Genomic DNA, 21,858 nt, shown 5'->3' on the forward strand with positions numbered 1-21,858 from the left:
AAGCATACTTTATAGTATGCGACACAGGTTCAACCACAGCACCCCTTATGTCCGTCAAAGCTTAGATGGCCGGAAAATCGCTCCCAAAGTTTATTACCTGGCAGGGTGCGAACCCAGCCAGGGTAATAAACTTTGGGAGCGTTCTATTAGGTGAATAATATGCAACACTTACTTATTGACTGTGTTTACCAAATCCTTTATCGTCTCTATTCGTGATGGATATTTGGGCATGGTGAGGGAGGCGATAAGTGACCCTCGATAGCTAGCACCAAGAATGAATGTCACCACCATCCAAGTCAGAATTAGTGTCCTCGGTGAGTCTTGTCTTGGCAAACTTTCCAGCACACACTGGTCCAGCAAGAGTACTAACACAGTGTTTGCACAGTCCACTCCAGACAGGCTTCTAGCTTCCTCAAATTGGGCCACAAGACGCATCATCTATGGATAAACCACAATTAATATACTATTTAAGTTGAAAACAATGGAGTAATCCGCCTAATAAACAATTCATCCTCATTAAAAAAAAAAAAAAAAAAAAAGGCTAGTATGAAGGATGTTTTTCAATATTGTCAAATTCAGTGGTAGGGCCTGTGGAAACTTTCTTGGGACTTAAGTATTTCAACATCTAGAATTTTTTTATTGTAAAAAATTTGTGTTTAAAGGAAAATTCATATCGATAACCAACACATTATAAATTAATGAAATCATGGCAGTGAGAGAATTCATTCTTGTTAACAAATTTATTTAATGAAGTAGATTTGAGCCTCCCTCAGTGCTTATATATTTGGATGTGAATGACAAGTTTTTATTGAAATTTAATGTGTGGTAGGGTCTGAGTTAGAGTTCGTCCCCAACTTGGGAGCTATAGAAGAGGGACAGCTAATAATGGCTGGTTTTTGATAGATAATTTACCTTAAAATAAATACTCTGAATTAGTAGGAGACTGACTGAGTTCCCAAAAGAAGGTGCCATTTTATACCGTGAGGTGATATGTAATATTAATAACGATTAACTACTTGTAAATACTGAATAAAAAAAAGAGAAAGTGTGCTTTAATTCGTGATGCACATTAATATAGAGGTGATATTGTAATATGAAGAAAAAAGATCAAATTACATAGAAAAATCTCTGGATATCAAAACCTTGCATTGTCATAAAGACTTTGTAGTTACTTGTAGAGAAGTATATTTTAGACTTGTGGTCGAGCGGCTTTTATATCTTGTAGTAGCTTCCCCACCAAATGTCATGTAGTGACAGGAGAGGTAAAGAATAGTATGGGACTATTTTTATTTGTCTTGGAAATATTAACAAGTCCCTCACACGGAACGAATATAAGTCCCATACTATTCTTTACCTCTCCTGTCACTACATGACATTTGGTGGGGAAGCTACTACAAGATATAAAAGCCGCTCGACCACAAGTCTAAAATATACTTCTCTACAAGTAACTACAAAGTTTTTATGACATTTGGTGGCAGCGAATGTATACGAACCCACGCCTCCGAATCAACATTAAATTCCTACAAAATATCAAGATTGATAACAACCAACAACATCAGCTCCTGACAGTATTCTCTCCATCCAGCCCCCTCCGTCTCCCAGATCATTACGCTGATGCGGAAGTCGTCTGTATAATCTTCTACACGCACCTACAAGTAGCGGCAGTCTTCATCCTACAACGAGTAAATCACAAGAAAAAAGGACCAAGAATACATCAAGAAAGAAAGAAAACAAACAAACAAACAAACAAACAAACGAAGAGTGAGAGACGACTCACAACTCATAACCACCAAACCTCACCCTCCTCTTGCTGCTACATCCACCCAACCCCCACCGCCTACGCAGGTGTGAAGAGGTCAAATTACATAGAAAAATCTCTGGATATCAAAACCTTGCATCACAGCTCCTAGATTTATATCCTTTTTTTTTTTTTTAACCCTATTTACTAGTCTCTTGTTCTTGATTGCATGCTATCCGATGTTGGCGCTACTAAATATGGATCACTTGTCAAAAATTAACTTTGCAAATACAAGATAACGTTAGCATTAAAAGCTGAATGACCAGTTGATAACAATATTGCCAGCTGGTAAAGAGCTGCAGATTTTGAAGATGCATGAGATACATATACTGTAAAATGTTAAATTATTACTAGTAAATATGTGTTAAGTTTTTGAAGGAAAGTAATTTTACGTGAAAAAAAAAGTTGAAAGAGCATAAGTGAACACTAAGTAATCCAGAGGTATCCAGACTAAATAAAAAAATAATGATTACCAAAATCTAAAAAGAAAGCAGAATGGTCGCTATACGGCTCGGCCGCATGAAACTGGTATACATCTGTGCAAACAGTCATGGTGGTTAATAAATATAAAAAAGTAGAAGGTCCCCAAATTATTGTATTTATGAAGTGTGACCTTTGACCCAAAACATCCTTTTATAAGTTTGAAATAAAAATATAACAGAAATAAGGACACCCAAAGCATTCGCCCTCGAAGTCGTATCGCCCTCCATCAATTCAAAAAAAAAATCGTTAATCCTCTGGCAATCGGAGGCATGTCATTGGAGGTTCGACAAGCTAATCATTTCAAGCCTGATATCCAAGGATACTGCCCACAAAGTCTGCATATAATTTGCCCATTTGCAAAGATATTTCAGTAACAGGAAGAGACACACAGACGCAGACAATTACATCATCACCTCGCTAAGTGGACAACACAATACTATGGCAAAATCAGAAAAAGTCTATAAATCTCGTCCACCAAGTTTTACTGTCTCTTTGCATTCCTGTCTTAAAAATGAACTAGATCGGTAATCCTCTAGCAACTGGAGGCAAATCATTGCAGCTTTGCCAAAATCTAATAAGCTGAAGCCACATTTCCCATGATACTGCCCACAACGTTTGGATACAATTACCCCCCTTGATTTTGAAATATCTTGATAACAAACACACACACACACACACACACACACACACACACACACACACACACACACACACACACACACACACACACACATGGATGTGGGTGGTTACATAATCGCCTCGCTAGGTGAGAGAAAGTATCGGGTCTGCGGGTAATGACCCAAGTAACAAATATGCCCTGTGCCAAGTATGAAGCAAATTTGTGAAGAAATAAAAGAATGTCAACAAGGTGAAAAGTACTTGGAAGAAAGAAAGAAGAGCAATAAAAAGCAACTGAGTAAATACATCAGGTCTCTTTACTGTGGTGTGGGGACCTAAGAATGTTACAGTACGAAGGAATTAATTAACATCTAATAACATCTAATTTGGGCTTTGCACAAACTAGATGTTATTTAATACAGCTACAATCTAATATTGACGTTACCATCGCAGTGATAAGATTAACTTACTACATATAAGATGACTGGCATAGTAAGCAGAACGATCAAGGTAGCGACCCACACTTTCCCCACGAATGGATAGTAAAGATTGAGCCAGTTGGTGACAAGCTTGGGCTTAGCCATAGCGAAGCAGTAGAACCCATAAGTGTAGCCCACGGTGAAATCAATGTTCTCCAAATCATGGTAGAGGAATGTGTGGTATACCGGGACTGCCAGGACCTTACGTTGAGAGGTGAGATCCACTCCCTGCCATTTATTACACGATTTAATGAAGTGAATTCTCTCTCTTTCTCTCTCTCTCTCTCTCTCTCTCTCTCTCTCTCTCTCTCTCTCTCTCTCTCTCTCTCTGTACAGTATTTTTGTACCTCTATATTTATATGTATCTTTCAGCATATCTAGAACTTGTAGGTTCCTTAGAATTCACAATGAAATTAAGGTATTGAAGCGGCTGTAGAGGATGTGTGTTATATTGGACTCGGTAGAGCTGTACAATGCGAGGTAATTCCAACTTCCTGCATAGGTCGACACATGAGTCCTTCCAAGTTAGATGAGATTAAAGAAGGCTATGAAGAAGATTGAGGATTGATGGGTAACAAGAGTACAGGCTTTATTTACACAGTATGAGTTATTGGTGTTTCCACCACCTCATGTAATACGACACACAGTAGTCAATTTACGTCCAGCCTTCCAAATGTACTTCTAGCCAAGCGAACAGGTACAAAAGAGGAAACAGACTTAACAAGGAATCTGTGGTCTTGATTATGTCTCTGGAACTAGTCACACGCTATCCTTTTTTTTTTTTAATGTTACTGGAAGTTTGGTGCTGAAGTGTATTTAACTTAACAATCAGGCTGTCATAATTCACTCTTAGCTGAATAAAAAAGTCTGACAATACCATGAACAAAATGCTTAGGTGCAATGATCATGAGATGTTAATTGTGACAATATTAACAGCCACATACCTGTGACTCACCCAGCTGAATAAAAACAATCGTAGGTTTAGATAGAATGCAGTGCTAGACAGAACGCGACCGTGAGAGTCAATATATCTCTTGGAAAGATCTCACTGCAAAAGAATACCCTTGAGTTCCCGGTTATTTATTTATTTTTTCCTCCAGCGGCCATAATTCACCCTATGTAAATATAGAATGCATCCTCCATAACGCACCAGATTGATTACGAACTTTGGTCCAACACTGATAACCACACACACACACACACACACACACACACACACACACACACACACACACACACACACACACACACACACACACACACACCGATATGTACATATCTGACTGTCTTTTACATCTGGGCACAAAAGCGCGATGGGGTTATGTGTTTGGCTCGGTTTTTATTCCACTTCGTTTTTCACGAAGTGGAATCTTAGATTAAGTCATGTTTACGTCCGTTAGTCCGTATGTCCGTTCTACGCTGTCTCATAGTTTGTATGATTTTAGGGCCATATAGGAGCCTGATACCCGTCTTTTCGAAATTTAGAAAATATCCAAGATGGCCGAATTTTACCCAGTTTTCTAGTTTTGAAACTTTAAATCCTTTATATCTGCTTTACTTTAGCAGATAGGATTACACGTTGTAACGAATTGGAATATAGTCTTCCTGGGACTTGTTTGTTTTCTGTTTCTTCGCATATTAGGAAAAATAATATATATTGTACAAAATTGTACCAAACTTACCATATCGGCTGATGGCCATCAGAGAAATACTCGTAGATGATTAAATCTTAGCAGAAAAAAGGTCCCAAGTCATAGCGTAAAGGCAATCTCAGCTTAGTCGGTTTTGATACGATTTTGACAAAGTTTTGTGGAAGAGCTGAGGGACAGGAGGAGATGGAGTGATTCAGGTTTGTGAACAATTGGTCTGAGATAAAGGATACAGGGTTGGATCAAATGTTTGGCTTTTATATTATATTCTTATGTATTTAATGAATGACAAACCTGGTAGTGTGATGAGTAAGGATGGAACTTTGGGGGATGAAGTACGTGAAAGGGTACAGCAGGGAGGGAAGGTTGTTGGCACACTGAAAGCAGTGATGAGAAATAGGGAGGTGAGTATGGAAGTTAAGAAGTCTCTGCATGATGGTATTGTGATCCCTACCCTGACGTATGGAAGCGAGGCGTGGACCTTGCAAGAGGGGAACAAGTCAAGAGTGAGAGCAGTGGAAATGAGTTACTTGAGAGGAGCATGTGGAGTGACATGGAGGGACAGGTTGACGAATGAAGAAGTGAAGGAACGTTGTGGGGTAGATGTGGATGTGGTTGAAAAGATTAGGAGAAATACACTGAGGTGGTTTGGACATGTGGAGAGGATGGAGAGTGAAAGACTGACTAAGAGGGTGTATGTGGGTGAGGTGGAGGGAGGGAGAGGGAGGGGTAGACCGAGGATGAGGTGGAGGGATGGAGTTGAGAGGTATATGAGGGAGGGGGGGGTGAGTTGGGGGGAGGGGAGTCATATGGTGGGTGACAGAGTGACTTGGAGGCGTTTTGTCTGCGGCCACCCTTTGCGGGATTAGGGCGTCGGGCTATAGATAGATAGACAAACCTGGTGGAAGGGTTTACGGCTAGCCGAGGATGAAGAAAATCTAATGTTAGAACGAAATATCCAAAATCAAGACGATAAGATAAAGGGATATATAACACTTTTGACACAATTTAAACCAATCTTGGTGGATGGTCAAGTATGAATGGAGTGATTCTATTTTGAGCTCAGTATTCCAAAGGTCATGGGCGCAAGGCAAGAGATATTTTTAATTACTCAGAACACCTTTTACTTGTACAAGAAATAAGTTTACCATCCCCAGCACATTTGTTCACTCTGTATACTTCTCATCATTTTCACCTTTTTCACCAAAGAATGGGGTGGGAATGGATTCAGCAACAAGGAGTGAGAAGGTACAAGAGAGGAAGCACAGCGAACAGTATGCCCAGTGTGAATAGATCATATAGTAATTTATACATACATGATTCATATCCCTGGAATCCTGTTTCCATCTCAAATGCCGAACCATCTTCAGTCCAAGCTCTCTCCACAAAGTATCATCAGGTCATGTTAATGGTTAAAAAAGTTATCCCCCCCCAAAAAAAAATAAAAAGCCTCGTCTTATTTTTTCCTTTTTTTTTTTTTTTTTGGGGGGGGGGGTCTTAGCAGCTTATGGTAACAGCCATAATCTTGCTTGTGTGTTTTTACCTCCTTCCAGATTTTGATGGGTAAAACGTCGAAGGTAAAATTCATTGCCTGAGCCACAGCGTCAAAAAGCAAGTAATCTATCCCTGAGCGGTGAATCACTACCCGGCCATCTGGGGTGATCTCCTGCCTCTCCATCCATAGGGGTTTGTAGGGTGTTGCCGCCACTCTGGCTCTAGCACCGTGGAAACTGTTGGGGAAAAACATGGCTTGTATTACCACCTGTACCACAAGTGTGCACCATGTTAACCCTTTCTCTAAGATGAAGCTCTTTTGTTATTATTTTTTCCTTGATCTTTCTTCCAAAAGATTTCAATCAGATAAGAGAGGATATATATATATATATATATATATATATATATATATATATATATATATATATATATATATATATATATATATATTTTTACGGAACAGAGAGAGATAATGAACACTTCAAGTGAGAATACTAAAATCACTACTGTCCCGCAAAGTTCCAGGTTCAAAACAAAAGACTTAGGTAAAATTACAAGTTAAAGTTTAATGCTCAAACTAACAACTAAACATTCAGGACTCATAAGGATAATGTAATGGCAAAACAGGTTACATATATGGTTAACTGGAATAGCCTCTATTTACACGAATTTAGCAAGAGCAAATTTATCTAAGTCAGCCCTGATAAAATGAGAAAATCGGATAATGCTCAGTTAAAGCAAGATATAATATTATTACAGATACAAAATATTACTAATACTGGCTGACAGCATGGAACCAATATGAATCATAAAAACTTTACCAGGCATACGAATTAACGCCTTAGGCTATACAGTACAAGAAAAATGGTAATAACACTTATACTCAAATTATACTGCAGCTAGATGGCTGGAGACTTCCTGAGCACTCACAAAAATAATAATATACTGTACAGGGGAGGACAGAGATGTGAACAGAATGAGGAGTAGATCTAAGTGGCAACTAATGCAGAGACTGAGCTCATTATATAGGGGGCCGGCAGAGCTTGATTCAACTTGTAAGAAGGACGCACAAATGAAGGCATAGGGGACAAAGAGTTGACAATCCTGCTCTGAACAACCTGAAAGAACTACTTTCTCTACTATAAGGGGGAGAAGGGGGGAGTGAGGTAGAATACACAAGCCTGGTCACTATGGAAGCCACGTGGCGAATCGTGAACAAACATGCAGCATACTGTACATTAGGATCATACAAAGGATGATGCAATCGTGAACAAAACTGTATCATAAGTTAGAATTATACAAGGGATGATGAAATCATAGGCTATGTAACAATATATATATATATATATATATATATATATATATATATATATATATATATATATATATATATATATATATATATATATATATATATATATATTTCATAGGCTATGTAACAATATATATATATATATATATATATATATATATATATATATAGGCTATGTAACAATATATATATATATATATATATATATATATATATATATATATATATATATATATATATATGATGCAGTCTTTAACGGTAGTAAGGGTTATCGTATCCACCATGAATCTATCTGAACCATAAGCATCATTGAAAGTCTATAAAAGAAATCATAGTTTTGTATAATTATAATCACCTGCACCACTTCACCCACAAGACCTCGTTTGTGGTATAATCTGTCTTATATCACACTCATTTGTTTAACTATCCATCAGCAAGAGCTTGTAGGTTGAAAATACCACTCGCATACTATGACGGTGAAAATTGGATAATAACTCACAGACTGTTACATTAACATCTGCACTAGTCTAGATAGTTTATTGTAGTTGCAGCGAGTAAACTTTTTATTTTTCTAATTTTTTTACTTCTCATCCATAAGGCCTTCTAGGCAGCTCATAACAGAAGAACCGCAGCACTGTTAAAGCCGTGCAGGAATAAGACAGCTCGTTACATTGCTCGTTATTTGGGGCCTGTAAGTAGTTAATGCCACTTGAGTCGTTGCATTACAGGAACTAAGATTACAGTCTAACATGCAGGGGTTGTTACGAGTTTTGGAAGGGTAAACTACCGAGTGACTGAATATAGTACAAAATTTTGTCCTTTCAAAAACAGGACCTAATTATGATGGACTTCTTGTGCTAAAATGAAAATTACTTCATCCTTGGCTAGCCTAAAACCATTCCATCAAGTATGGTCCAAATTAAAAATAACAATACATTTGACTTTGCTTTTTAACCTTTACCTCAGAATAGTTCTTTACAACCAAGGACCATAATTTTTATGACTTGTTTTATGTATTTCTATGACTATTTTATAAAAGAGGACCGAAATTCATTCTTTTACCTGGAAGAACAATATATGTACCAACGAATGTGGAAAAACGTTGAACTTACAGTTCTTCTCCTCTTATGTACTATTGTAGGCAATATAGGCACAAGTATTATTATATCTCATATCACAATGTGCCGGATGTAGTGTCTGCTGGAGACACACAGCTTCACACTAGGAATGTCAATCAACATGATGTATATCCACAAAACTGTTGTCCCAGACCATCAAGAATGTCTTAACACATGATGTATCTCAAACAATCCCTTTGTAATATGTATATAATATTCCATATTATGTTATGACAATATGTACTGTCGTTGCCACGACAGCTTTGCGTGATTGAGCGATATGTAGGCACTATAAGCACTACCATATAATGTCATATCACAATGTGCAGGATGTAGTGTCTACTGGAGACATACACAGCTTCTCACTAGAATTCTCAATCCACATGATGTATATCCACAAAAGTGTTGTCCCAGACCGTGAAGAATGTCTTAACACATGACGTATCTCAAACAATCTCTTTGTAGTCCAGACGACAAACAATGTTCTGACGTATTCAAACACGTGGGGCAACCAGCTCTAGCCTATTAGTGCACGTGAATGGAAATCTACCAGACACTACATCACACACAGACATCCCCTCCGAGCCGTATATACAGTAATGTCAGAGAGATTCCCTTCAAGTCAGAAGGGGTTAGAGAGAGTCCGAGACTATGATCCAGGGCAGAAGGCAGGAGACAGGGTCAGCTAGGAGGTTTGCCGTCAAACTACATGACGCTGTCAATTACACTTAAATATAACTCTGTAAAATAAGCTCCGTAACCCAAGAGTGCTCTGTAACTCACCTCACTTGTGATACACATAGGGGGAAGGTGAGAAAGAGAGACCTACCTATTCACTCTACCCGACATTGCACCACGTTACTAAGCAATGGGAAGTTCGAGCCATACGTCACCTCATGACTTTATACTGTCGGTGCTTCGACAATCTATAATTACGACCAGCCTCCCTATCTCTGTACGTCTAGTTACAGCTAAGTTCATCAATACTGGCAGCAGCAGTGAACAACGGTAAACTACGATAAACTACGCTGATCGATGCTAAGCGATATACTTACTTATCATACTTCTCTGGAAAAAGAGGGTAATCAGATGAAAAGGTTAGTCCTCCGTGGCTGGTCCATGAAGCCACCTGTAAAACTTCGGCTCCGTTGGGTCCGAATGGTAGGTGTGCATAAACATTATATCTGTAACGTAAAAAATGCTTCATTACAAAACATTTTTAATCGTTGTTTGATAGGAAGCAGACAAATAATTTTAGTACAATCAATTATCCAACATCATTGCCTATATATTTATTGATTACAATTTTCCAAATGATCTTTGGGACTGCAGAGAAATATCCAACATTATTATTATTTCTTTTTTAGAAAATTATAACCTTAATGACAGATACCTTAATTTATGGGAAATAATTACAAAAAATAAGCTTTCTCCTTCCCTGAAAGGTGAGTATAAACCATATATATGGTAACCTACTTTACACTATGCACTAGAACACCTTACTGCATAATATTGCCATACCATTTCGATGAGTCTATAAAGGAAGGAGATTTTAATTTGGTTCTACTTATCCTTATGTATGGGATGCACAATCATCAACGGCAAGAATACATTCCATAATGATAATGTAACTGTAAAGTAAAACATGATTCAAGGAAAACTTTATCTTCTTCCGATCGTTTAAGTCAGCTCCTGAGAAACCTTGCGAATTGGAAGGTTTATACAGAGTCTTGGTTAACCTCCTCATAATCGGGGAGAATTTTCTCAAGTAAAAAAAAAATGTCTGGGATGACCTAGAAGCAAACTAAAAAGACGTTCTCTGTATGAAGCAGTTAAGAATACAATCATTCATGGAAACATTAGTGGACTACGACTAGGTCCATGGTCCGTTAACCCGTGGCATCCCGTCGACGTGAATTAACGTCCACACATTTTGTCACTGCCAATCACGTCGATGTACATAAACACGAATCAATTGCAAGGTCCCTAATTTGCACCATTTTCAATTTTTGCAAGTGATTTTTGGCACGTATACACGGGACACCTTCCTCTACAAGATGCCAGGCAGTGACAATGCCTTACCCAGCATGACCTCCTCCCTCCCCTGCATGCCCTTTTCTCAGCAATTCACCTGTTATCAGTGACCTGGCCAGTAAAGCCATGTCATGCTACGGTATGAAATTCAGGGCCAGAGTGATTCCCCAATCGATGACAATGTGGAGGACAAACATTAGAGGAAGAAACAGTCAGAAATGATGATCAGGTAATGTGGCAAAAAAAGGTCAGGAATGGTGATGAGTTAGTGAGTGAAACAATGCTTATAATGCCTATATTACCGTTTGAAAACCAATATACTCTCGTACTACATATAAATTCGTACCAAATAAATAAATAAATACCGTTTATGAGTGGTGTGGAATAGTTATCCTCCCATAGAACTCGTTTTCTTTGCAGCCAGTCTGATAGAAAACCCTGTAAGGGAAGGAGGAACTCCTACCTGGATCGGGAATTTTAAACCTCAGGTGAGCGATTTCTCTAAGAATTTTCGATGATTCTCATCAAAAGCGAAGGTTTGAGCCAAAAAAAAAAATTTCCAAAAATGGTCGGGATTGGGGGGAGTCAGTGGTGGAAAAGTTGTAGGGATGGGGCGGGTTAAACCACCGTTATTTTGCACAGATTCTAGAAATGCTCCTATCCCATTTCCGAAGCATATTGTACAGAAACCCTATTGCAGTTAAACAATGATAATTCATTTAATGTGGTTTAGTCCTGTTTGCTGTTGTAGTTTTCCTCTAAGCATCATATATAAAAATATATATTACTTTTATTACAAATATGAGACTGGATTTATTTACTCAGCACTCATTTCCTTTACCTGTTAAGTATCACGTGACAGAATTACAGAACCATTAGTCTCATCAGCCAGCAGGCAAATTGATGCTGAAAGTTATCTTAAACAAGCTGAAACTGCACATGGAAGAAGTAATTGCTGAAGAACATGATGGATTCTGTAGTGAGTAGAGTACAACGGAACAGATTTTCAATTTACGAGTTCTGTGTGAGAATGAGTCCACATCAACAGGATCTCTACCATGTGTCATAGACATCAATAAAGCATTCAGCATGGTGTGGCACAATGTGCTGTTGGCAACAGTGAAGAAGTACAACATGGGCCAGAAGCTGATCCAAACTATCAATCAGCTTCACACAAAGGCCACCAGAGTGGTACTTGTTCAACGCACAGCAGGAGAGTGGTTCCATACAGCAGTAAGAGTCCGCCAAGGCTGTCTCTGATCATCGACTGTTCAACATTTTTGGATCGAAACATTACATGCCTTGGAAGACCATGCTGGAACAGTCAACATTGGAGGATATACCACCACAAACCTCAGGTTCGCCGATAATATCAATGGGCTGGCTGGAAATGAAGAGAAAAACTACTGGTTGGTGAATCGCCTAGATGAATCATGTGCTGATATGGCATGGCAATCAGCACAGAAAAAAACAAAGATGGTGACGGTCAGCACAAAGCCAAATGAGACAAAGATCACAGTCAGTGGAAAAGAACTACTGTAGATAATGTGAACTAGTTCAATATACCTTGACATAATCATTCAAAATGAATCGAAGATTAAAGTCCTAGCACAAACTGTAGAATCATCATCAGCAATTGCAAAACTCAAACCAGTCTGAAGAGATAGGAATACCTCTATCCAGCCCAAACTAAAATTTTGTCATGCACTTGTACAATCCATTTTCCTGTATGCATATTAATAATAGATACTAGCAGCAGAACTGCAAAGGAAGATCAAAGTAATGGAGATGAGATGCTTCACAAGATTTCTCAGCATCTCCTATATGGGGCATTGTCAGAAAGGAAGACGTTCACAGAATCATCTTGCAACATGAGAATCATTATTAAGACTGGATGACCATGGTAAGGAAAAGAAAACTGAAGTGGTATTAGCATCTGACCAAATCATCCAGACTCTCAAAGATCATTCTCCATGGAATAGTACAAGGTTATGAGAAGACAGGGTAGACAGAGGCAGCAGTGTGCGAATAACAGCTGAGTGGATCCAGAAGAGCTTTGCCGCAACACAGGCAGTTGACCTCAACCGTCAGTGGTGGAGACAGCTTGTGCAACAGTTATCATTGTAGTGCCCCCACGACCCTGGTGAGCTGTGGGATATGTGACGGTGATAATGGTGACGTGTTAACTTGATGGTATTAGAAGAGTCTAGCTGGATAAAATTTACCAGAGCAGTGTTTAGGTACTCTTATATATTTTGAAGTTAAATACTTGTAAATGGAGAATGTTGTGTGGTCTTAAGATACTCAGATCATAAATTTGCACCCCAAATGTGGCTCGTTGAAGGGCAAGATTGTTGACTAATATCTGATCCAAAATGAAACAACTAATCACCATAAAAAATAAAAAAAAACTGCATAATTAAGTGACTCTGAGCCTTGCATCACTAATGGAAAAATTTGTCTGTGCTGGGAAACACTACACTCGGTTGAAGGTAGCCTAAAGGCCAACCATATGTGAAGAATGTAAGGTTGCTATACTTCTACCCATAAAGTTAATGCAAATTTACTCTGTGCCTGACCATAGGGCACCCTCAGGTTTATCACATCATAGCCAAGTGGTTTGCGTTGGTATGTACGAATTGCCAACTCATTAGCGCTGGGGTACGAATCCTACTGCAGACAGCTGACACCACACAACTGGAGTGCCCATCATCCCTTTGTGGATTTGTAGGTAAAATGAGTAACTAAAGTATTACCTTGGGGAAGTAACTATGATAACCTACGTGATGTAGTGATATTGTACCAGGACAGTGGCCGAATAACTCGCTACAGGCTGAGAGACCTTAGTTACGGAGATGATCATCGTAGCTACACATCTCATGGCATCTGCCACTACCTTTACTGTACGTATGACAGGTGTTAATTACAGGTGATACTTTGTGAAAAATGTCTCGGTCTGCCAGAAATTATAATTTTTTTTTTAAAGCAAGGAAGAACGAACGAAAAGCCAGAACCCAGCAAGATTGTTCCCTCCAAGAAAAAAAAAAAAAACAAGATAACAGAGCCAAATTAGAGGTTTGTTCATTTCGAGATGCCTGAACACACGGCGTATGAAAGACAGGTCGTAGGCATTAGGAAATACAGACAGGGGGAAGACAGTTCCAGAGCTGATCCGTTGCATACATGAAGGACTGGGATTAATGGTTAACTATGGAATTAGAGTGTTGGGCAGATAAGAGATGAGACTTTATTGCTAGATTGGTGCTACGTGCCCGACATAGTGGTGGAGAGAGGCAAGTGGACAGTTAAGTGAAGTTGCTGAGTAACTGAATAAATGGCTGACATTACTGACATGACTGACTGATATGACTTAACATGACATAACAATACATAACAGCACTAACATGACAATACTGACATGGTATAAAACTTTATATCACCAAAAGACATCATATATGACAACACTGAAAGTACATGATGAAAATATTGAAATGACATGCACGAGATGATATGAATACACTGGGATGAAGTGATATGACGTAGTAGCAATAAGTTATGAGAAGTACTGACACGACATGCATGATATAGCATGAAAGCAATGACATGACATGGCGTGGCATGATACGAGTATGAAATGGCAGCACTGACATGAAATAACGTTCGATGAAATGCCGAAGACATGACAGCACTGACTTGAGATGACATTATAGCAATAACATGACAATGACAGCAATTGATAACGTGAAACTTTGCATTGTTTGTGAAGTAGGTGGTTATTTCCGAGTCACAATTCGCTATGTCGAGGCTTAAAGCACCTTCTACCCGCCTCAGCATTCTGAAAACAGAACCGGATATATTCATGCATGTAATGCCTGAATGCGAAGGAGGCATGAAAACTGAAGAAAAAAAGCAAATCACTTCTTTTCACTGGAATAAGTTTTGGGATCGCTGTTTCTCAATACCAGATATAATACAGATAGCAGTTAAGAATGTTCAGAATGTGAATCAGTGAAATGGTATCTCCTTTTTCCATTTTCTCTCCCAGTCTACAATTGATCAGACAATTTGTGTGGGCAAAATATCGGTTCCAGCCTCAGTGTGAACACACACTTAGTGACTGCCTCCTGTGAGTGATCCTACACCAGCCTTAGTGAGCTTCATCCAAATAACGCCGTGTGCAACCTTAAAATTGTTGCTGCATCGGGGCTCTTAGTTATTTAAATACTTTGGAAACACTTAATAATCCGCGTAATATGTTAAGAAAGGAAAATATTAATGATACCCGGAATTACTGTTCGATTCAGATGGAGCCACCACAGCTACACTCATATTTGCTAAGGTGTATTTGGTGGACATGAGTGGCCTCAGCTGCTGCAGTGCTAGGCGAGTGACGATGATGAGCCTTGTGGACCACTGCAGGAGGCGACCCTTGAAGGATGCGTCGGCAAAGGTGGCGAGGAAGGCTGGGTTGTCACAGACCAATACCACCGTCACGCACCAGGATATCTGCCGCAGCTGACGACATTACTTTGTTAGAGAAATGTGACCGAACTTAATTCATAACTTCCATGCCCACCGCATTTAGAAGTGGGATAAATATGCAATAAATGTAGGAAACATATTGGTTTATGCAAAAGTAACGTTATTGCAAAATTGACATTCTAAATCTACAGTGCCACAATTATATTCCAGTCATTTTTGTAAATCATGTTTAATTAACATCCATAATTATCTTTACAGATACAGTCAGCCCTTTTGTATTACACAACGGATCCCTAGCAACTGGAGGTACTTCAGCTTCATCTCAGTAATAGTATATCATGAATGATAGCATTGCTAACAACATCAGCTTCGGACATTCAGCTCACTGAGCGTCAGTGTGAATGTGTAACATCACACACACACACACACACACACACACACACACACACACACACACACACACACACACACACACACACACACACACACAATGAAAATTTGATACTTGTTTCGGATGAACAGAAACGAAAAATTCAATAAGTACACCGTGATATTTCTTTTTTTCTTTTTTCTTTTTTTTAACAAACAATACATGGCACTACACACTGACAACCATAACGTGAATAATTTGCAGGAAGGCAATCGCAGGTCCTTAATTAAAATTGAAATAGACATAAAGTATCATTAACAATGCCAAATCACAAGGTTTCATCCTCTGTTTTGCCACTCACTATTCATCGGCAATTTGCTGAAGCATGCTGATAACTTAGCCAAGTCAAAACTCGTTAGAAGAGAGCGTCCAACTCACGTACTCGAACAGTTCATGTCCCCATAGAGACATGGTTTCGAATAACTAAGTCAATCATCACTCTTTTCACTGTTAGTACAGGTAAACATGAAAATCACCCACCTACAATTATTAACCAACCTCTTCCCCTATGCTCACATTCCAATGTTTTCAAGAATGCACTGGAATACTTCCAAAAAAATAAACAAAAGTATTTTTTTTATGTCTATGCACTGAAGACACTCACCAGAGACACTTTTGCTACTTTTGCAACAAGAAAAATTTGATGTGTATTTAAGAAGCACTTTATATGCAACATGTCGGTCAGTTCAACTCCAAATTGTTACTCTTATTAAAGGGAAAAAATGCTAAAGCTCCAACGAATGCCTGTGTCCGCAGACAATACATATGAATACTAAATAAGTGCTGCAAAATATCTTACATGAATATTAGAGATTGCTTCAGTAAAATTACTATTTTAAGAGGAAGTCTAAATGTTGTTACATCTTAGAATAATCGTCCAGTGCAGAAGGAAACATGACATTCCCGCCACAACAGTAATGTATAGTGACCTACCTGCTTCAGCAATAATGTGAGAGTGACTTACCCGCCTCAACAATAATGCAGGAGTGAACTACCTGCCTCTGCAGTTATGTAAGAGTGACCTACCCACCTCAGCAGTAATATAAGAGTGACCTGCCCACCTCAACAGTAATGCGAGAGTGACCTGCCCAACTCAGCAGTAATGTGAGAGTGACCTATCCGCCTCAGCAGTAATGTGAGTGTGAGTTACCAGCCTCAACAATAATATGAGAGTGAACTACCCACCTCAGCAGTAATGTGAGATCGACCTACCCGGCGAGTCCGGTTGACCACTTGGGAGAGCTGTGTCTGCGTCACGTTAGTGTCCTGGCCGTCCACGTCCACCTCGAACACACCCATACTTCTTTGCTCTAGCTGCTCAAACACATCCTAAAAATCATTATCATTATTATATTCAACCCTACATCGCAAATTTAATAACTAGATATGTTTGGGAGACAGAAACAAATATAAGCACTGTATAAACCTTTGAAAACTATCTAATATCATGATCACTGAAACAAATTCTGGTTATACCCTGACTGCAAGACACATCTTTTTAATTTATTCTAATCAACTGTGTCTATTCTTCAGCAATTCGTTTCATTTTCATTTTCTTCATATAGGGTCACACATGCTTGGATGCATTGGCCTTTATCACGTAATGGTGGTTCTCCATGTTACTCACTTCCAGCAGTTTCCCAATTTTGTCTTTTATCCATGAGATCACTCTCTATGGTCTCGCTCCAGGTCTTTTTGTTTGCCTCTCGCAACCCAACCCTCAGGATTCACACCTCTCACCCTCTGAACCCAGTTGGCATTCTCCGTCCTCCCCACATGCCAAAACCATCTCAGTCTACCCCTTCTCATCACAATATTAATTCACTGAAGTCCGTCCTCCCTCTCAACTCTTCATCTGCAGTCCTAACTCTTCCAGTCCTGACATTTAATGTTGCACTACACATCCATGTAATCATTATCATCTACTGTATATGTATTTAAGTCTACAAAATCTTCTTCCCTTACTCTCCAGGTCTCATTACCGAACATCATTACGCTCCTAACACATGCCACATACAAGAACCACTTACTACTGAAGGAGAGCTCTCTCAGTTTAAGGATTTGCAACAGCTACCTGAACTTCTTCCAAGCACTCCTTATCCTAGCCATAAAACTATCTCTAGCCGCACCTCCAGCACACAACATGCCTCCCAAATAGTAAAATTCCTCCAAACACCCAAGAAATACTCCAACAAGGTCAGTCCTTTACCGTCTCACTCACTCCCTCTCTCTCTCTCTCTCTCTCTCTCTCTGCATTCTCCCCCCGTCCCCACCACACACACAAATTCAGCATTATTTCACAGCCTCTCATTAATACCACTATATTTCTTAATTGCCCACTTATTACATGCACTGCAAAAGACAGGTTTATTTCCCACAGCCCGGTGGCACATTCCAAGTGGCCTCATTCCCTCTAATTACACAGTACCGTCGGTAGCCCTGAATATCATTACTTTTCTGTTATCTTCATTCATCATCAGAACCTTGTACCCAATTCCTTTGTGCATCGTAAATCTTTCCTCTGCTTCCCTCTCATTATTCACTATCGAATGCGACCAAATGCACGTTATCAGCATATAACACTTCTTATGGGAATCTGTTTATGAAATTAAGTGACAGAGATCCAAGCACCATGATGAATAAATAGGGGCTTAAAATTGACCCATGATGCACGTCAGCTATCACGGAAAACTCATCACTCAAACCTCTGTTCACTCTCACCTTGTTGTGAACAGCCTAGTACATTGACATAACCACTCAAACCAGCCACTCCTCGATTCCAAAGCTTGCTCATTCTTCAATTCACCACCTACTTACACAGTTTCTATCTCAAAACGACTAATAAGATTTACCTTAAATAATGATGAAGATGCAGTGCCATTAGACATTATGAGGAGTGGACACCTTGAATCCAAAGGAAGCAATACCGCATTAAGAACCTGAGGTACTAGATAATGCTCATTTCCATCTGAAATGCAGTGAGTAAAATGAGATACAGTATTTGCTTTTCCTTATATTGTAATTTTTAAATATGTATGAGTCACACTTCCTAAATCTGTATAATTGATTGTAATGAAGTGTTTCACAATCAACTTTCAGTGGCTTACCAGAGAATAGTGGGATTTTGGCGGAAGAAGATTTGTAAACCATCAGAAGTGTAGTCATCCATGTGAAATACAAGGACATCATCCCGGTTGTTATCTGAAAATCAATTATTATTTCGATACTCCTATTAAAATATGTATAATTAAGCAGGTGGATTCCATGAGATTTAAAAAGAGATTACTAGCTATATGAAACTGCTGTAAAGTATTGTGCTCTTACTTACCCAAAAAGCTAGAGGAAAGAAAAACTTCTCAGACTGAGAGGTAATGGCTGCTGAATGGATGAAGATTTTGCTCTTTCTCCACGGATCAGAAACAACCTCCGCATTATGTTTTACACCACTATACCCTTATTACACATAGCCATGATTGTGATTATTATTCAGAAAATCATAATCCATGGCAGTGATTATCAAATCATAATCGAATCATAATCATTATTTAAAACTGATATAAACATAATCATATTATAATAAAAAATTATACAGTAGCTATAATCATAATACAATTATATTTAAAAAATTTAACTGTAATGATAAAATATGATTATTGTGATTATTTTTTCATAATTTTTATGTAACATTATTATATATTACATAAGTTTCTTCTTTATGCATCAGTCACATACAGTCAAACATGTTCCAGGATGCTTGGTAGGCTGCTTGTCTGTTCATGTCTGCCTCTTTTGAAGCTGGGCCTGACTGGCTTGTTACTTTATTCGCTGCAATCCCTGACACTCTCTGGGAGGGTAGACGGTTCCTGGACAATTAGCCGTCAAGACAATTTGCCGGCAAAACATGGACAATTCCCAGTCAGGACAATTCGCACCCAAGACGATTCTCCTTCACTACATTAGCCCTCCGCTACCTGTGTATCCCAGCTTCCCCAGCTCCAGTCATAACACTTCCTCTGTTGCAGGAAAAGTCCTTCCACCTGAGCACTGCAGACTGGCTGATGTCCACTTTGAAGACCTGACGTTTATAAAATGCAACACACACACTGCTGAGAAATGAAACCTTATGAAAAGTAATCCAAAGCTCACAGCTACCTTTTCCATTACCACATTTTGTTCACCCAGTGACGGTTATTCAACTGTTTCATTTAGTTAGTTCTTAACTGCCCTCCTTAATTTCTGTCAGTTATGTAATTACCATTTTAACCCGCCGCATCCCAGAGAATTGAATTCACGTCCTCACATGATGTGCAGTCATATCCCAGAGACGTGAATTAACGCGGCAACATTGCAAGGTCCCTAATTTGCACAATTTTCAATTTTCGCGAGTGATTTCGCGAGTGATTTTTGGCATGTATACACGGGACACCTTCCTCTATTCCTCTACAAGATGCCAAGCAGAGACAATGCTTTACACCACATAACCTCTCCCCCCCCCCCTGCACGCCATTGTCTCGGCAATTCAGCTGTTACCAGTGACCTGGCCAATAAAGACATTCAGGGCCAGAGTGATTCCCCAATCAATGACAATGTGGAGGACAAAGTTTACATAGCATTAGAGGAAGAAACAGTCAGAAATGATGATCAGGTAATGTGGGGAAAAAAAGGTCATGAATTGTGATGAGTTAGTGAGTGAAACAATGCTTATAATGCCTATATTACTGTTTGAAAACCAATATACTCTTGTACTACATATAAATTCGTACCAAGTAAACAAATACTGTTTATGAGTGGATAAAAAAGATACCCTCCCATAGAACTCGTTTTCTTTGGTGCCAGCCTGTTAGAAAACCCAGTCAGGTAAGGAGGTACTCGTACCTAGATCGAGTATTTTAAACCTCAGGTGAGCGATTTCTCTATGTATTTTCGATGTTTCTCACCAAAAGCGGATGTTTGAGCCAAAAAAAAAAAAAAGGTCCAAAAATGTCAGGACTGGGGCGTACCACTGCCCAGAGAACGTCAGGATGAGGCGGGTTAAATAAAAGTTTACCTGTCAGTGAGGGAGAATATAAATTTACTTTAAGTTTGATGATCTGTACATTTTTGCATTACAGAGAAAACCAATATGATATTGTAAACAATGTTTTTTCATCCACAAAATTAAGTACTTTCAGTTTATAAACATGAATTTTATTTTTTAAACTGCTGCGTGTCAGTGCCATTTTAAAACGGTCTGACATACTTCCACGGCCAGTGAAAGTGCCGTTTTAAAATGGTCTTAAATAAAAAACTTCACAGTGACCACATTTTTCAAGATTCCCAGGTAAAAATTGGCAAGCATGTAAGGTAACTGCTCCTCTATCATCCCCCAGGCTGTCAAGGCCATACAGTCACTCATGCCCCCCCTCATGCTCGCTCTGCCTCACTCTGCCTGTGTGCCTCACCCAGTGCTGTACATAGTGAAGGCAGTTCGTAAATATTTTCATGTAAATTTAAGTTGTAAATAGTTTCTTGTAAGTGTAAGGACTATATAGTGAAGTCAAGTTGTAAATACCTTCTTGTAAGTGCCAGGACTGTATGTAATGAAGTCAGGTTGTACCTATTTTCAAGTAAGTGTAAGATAATGCATTCATAGTGAGAAAGACTCGCAAATTGTTATAGATGCTGAAGTAAAAAGTAATCAGAAAAGTGTACTGAACATTGCTATAATTCCCCAGCAAAAATAACTGAGTATACCATTCACAGAAAACGGCTTTCTCTCACGTACGTGGTGAGCGTGAGAAAGTGGCTATACCTGTATACGAGTATGCCTGACTGAATAAAACCCATTTCCGAGCCTCGGTGAGCATTTTAACAGCGAAATTCGTTGTTTCCACATCAAAATTTATCACTTTAGCAAAAAAAAAAAAAAAAAAAAAAAAAAAAAAAAAAAGGTCGAAAAATGGCCGGCACTGGGGTGACCCA

At 38.9% G+C, this 21,858-nt stretch overlaps 1 protein-coding gene across 1 annotated transcript in view; it reads right to left on the minus strand.

Moving 5' to 3' along the window:
• The window catches only part of LOC145397114 (ionotropic receptor 21a-like), an 88,700-nt gene that overhangs the window by 51,389 nt on the left and 15,453 nt on the right, over nt 1–21,858 (minus strand). Inside the window, exons 2-7 of the mRNA XM_080270315.1 lie at nt 17,083–17,226; nt 15,268–15,500; nt 10,007–10,135; nt 6,571–6,757; nt 3,424–3,606; nt 173–438 (exon numbers count right to left, since the gene is read on the minus strand). Coding sequence (XP_080126441.1) covers nt 173–438; nt 3,424–3,606; nt 6,571–6,757; nt 10,007–10,135; nt 15,268–15,500; nt 17,083–17,226 — 1,142 coding nt within the window. The remainder of the gene's footprint in view (nt 1–172; nt 439–3,423; nt 3,607–6,570; nt 6,758–10,006; nt 10,136–15,267; nt 15,501–17,082; nt 17,227–21,858) is intronic.

Source organism: Coenobita brevimanus, chromosome 40, assembly GCF_032717465.1.
Source record: "Coenobita brevimanus isolate Jiangsu-jjx chromosome 40, ASM3271746v2, whole genome shotgun sequence".
NCBI classification, from domain to species: domain Eukaryota; kingdom Metazoa; phylum Arthropoda; class Malacostraca; order Decapoda; family Coenobitidae; genus Coenobita; species Coenobita brevimanus.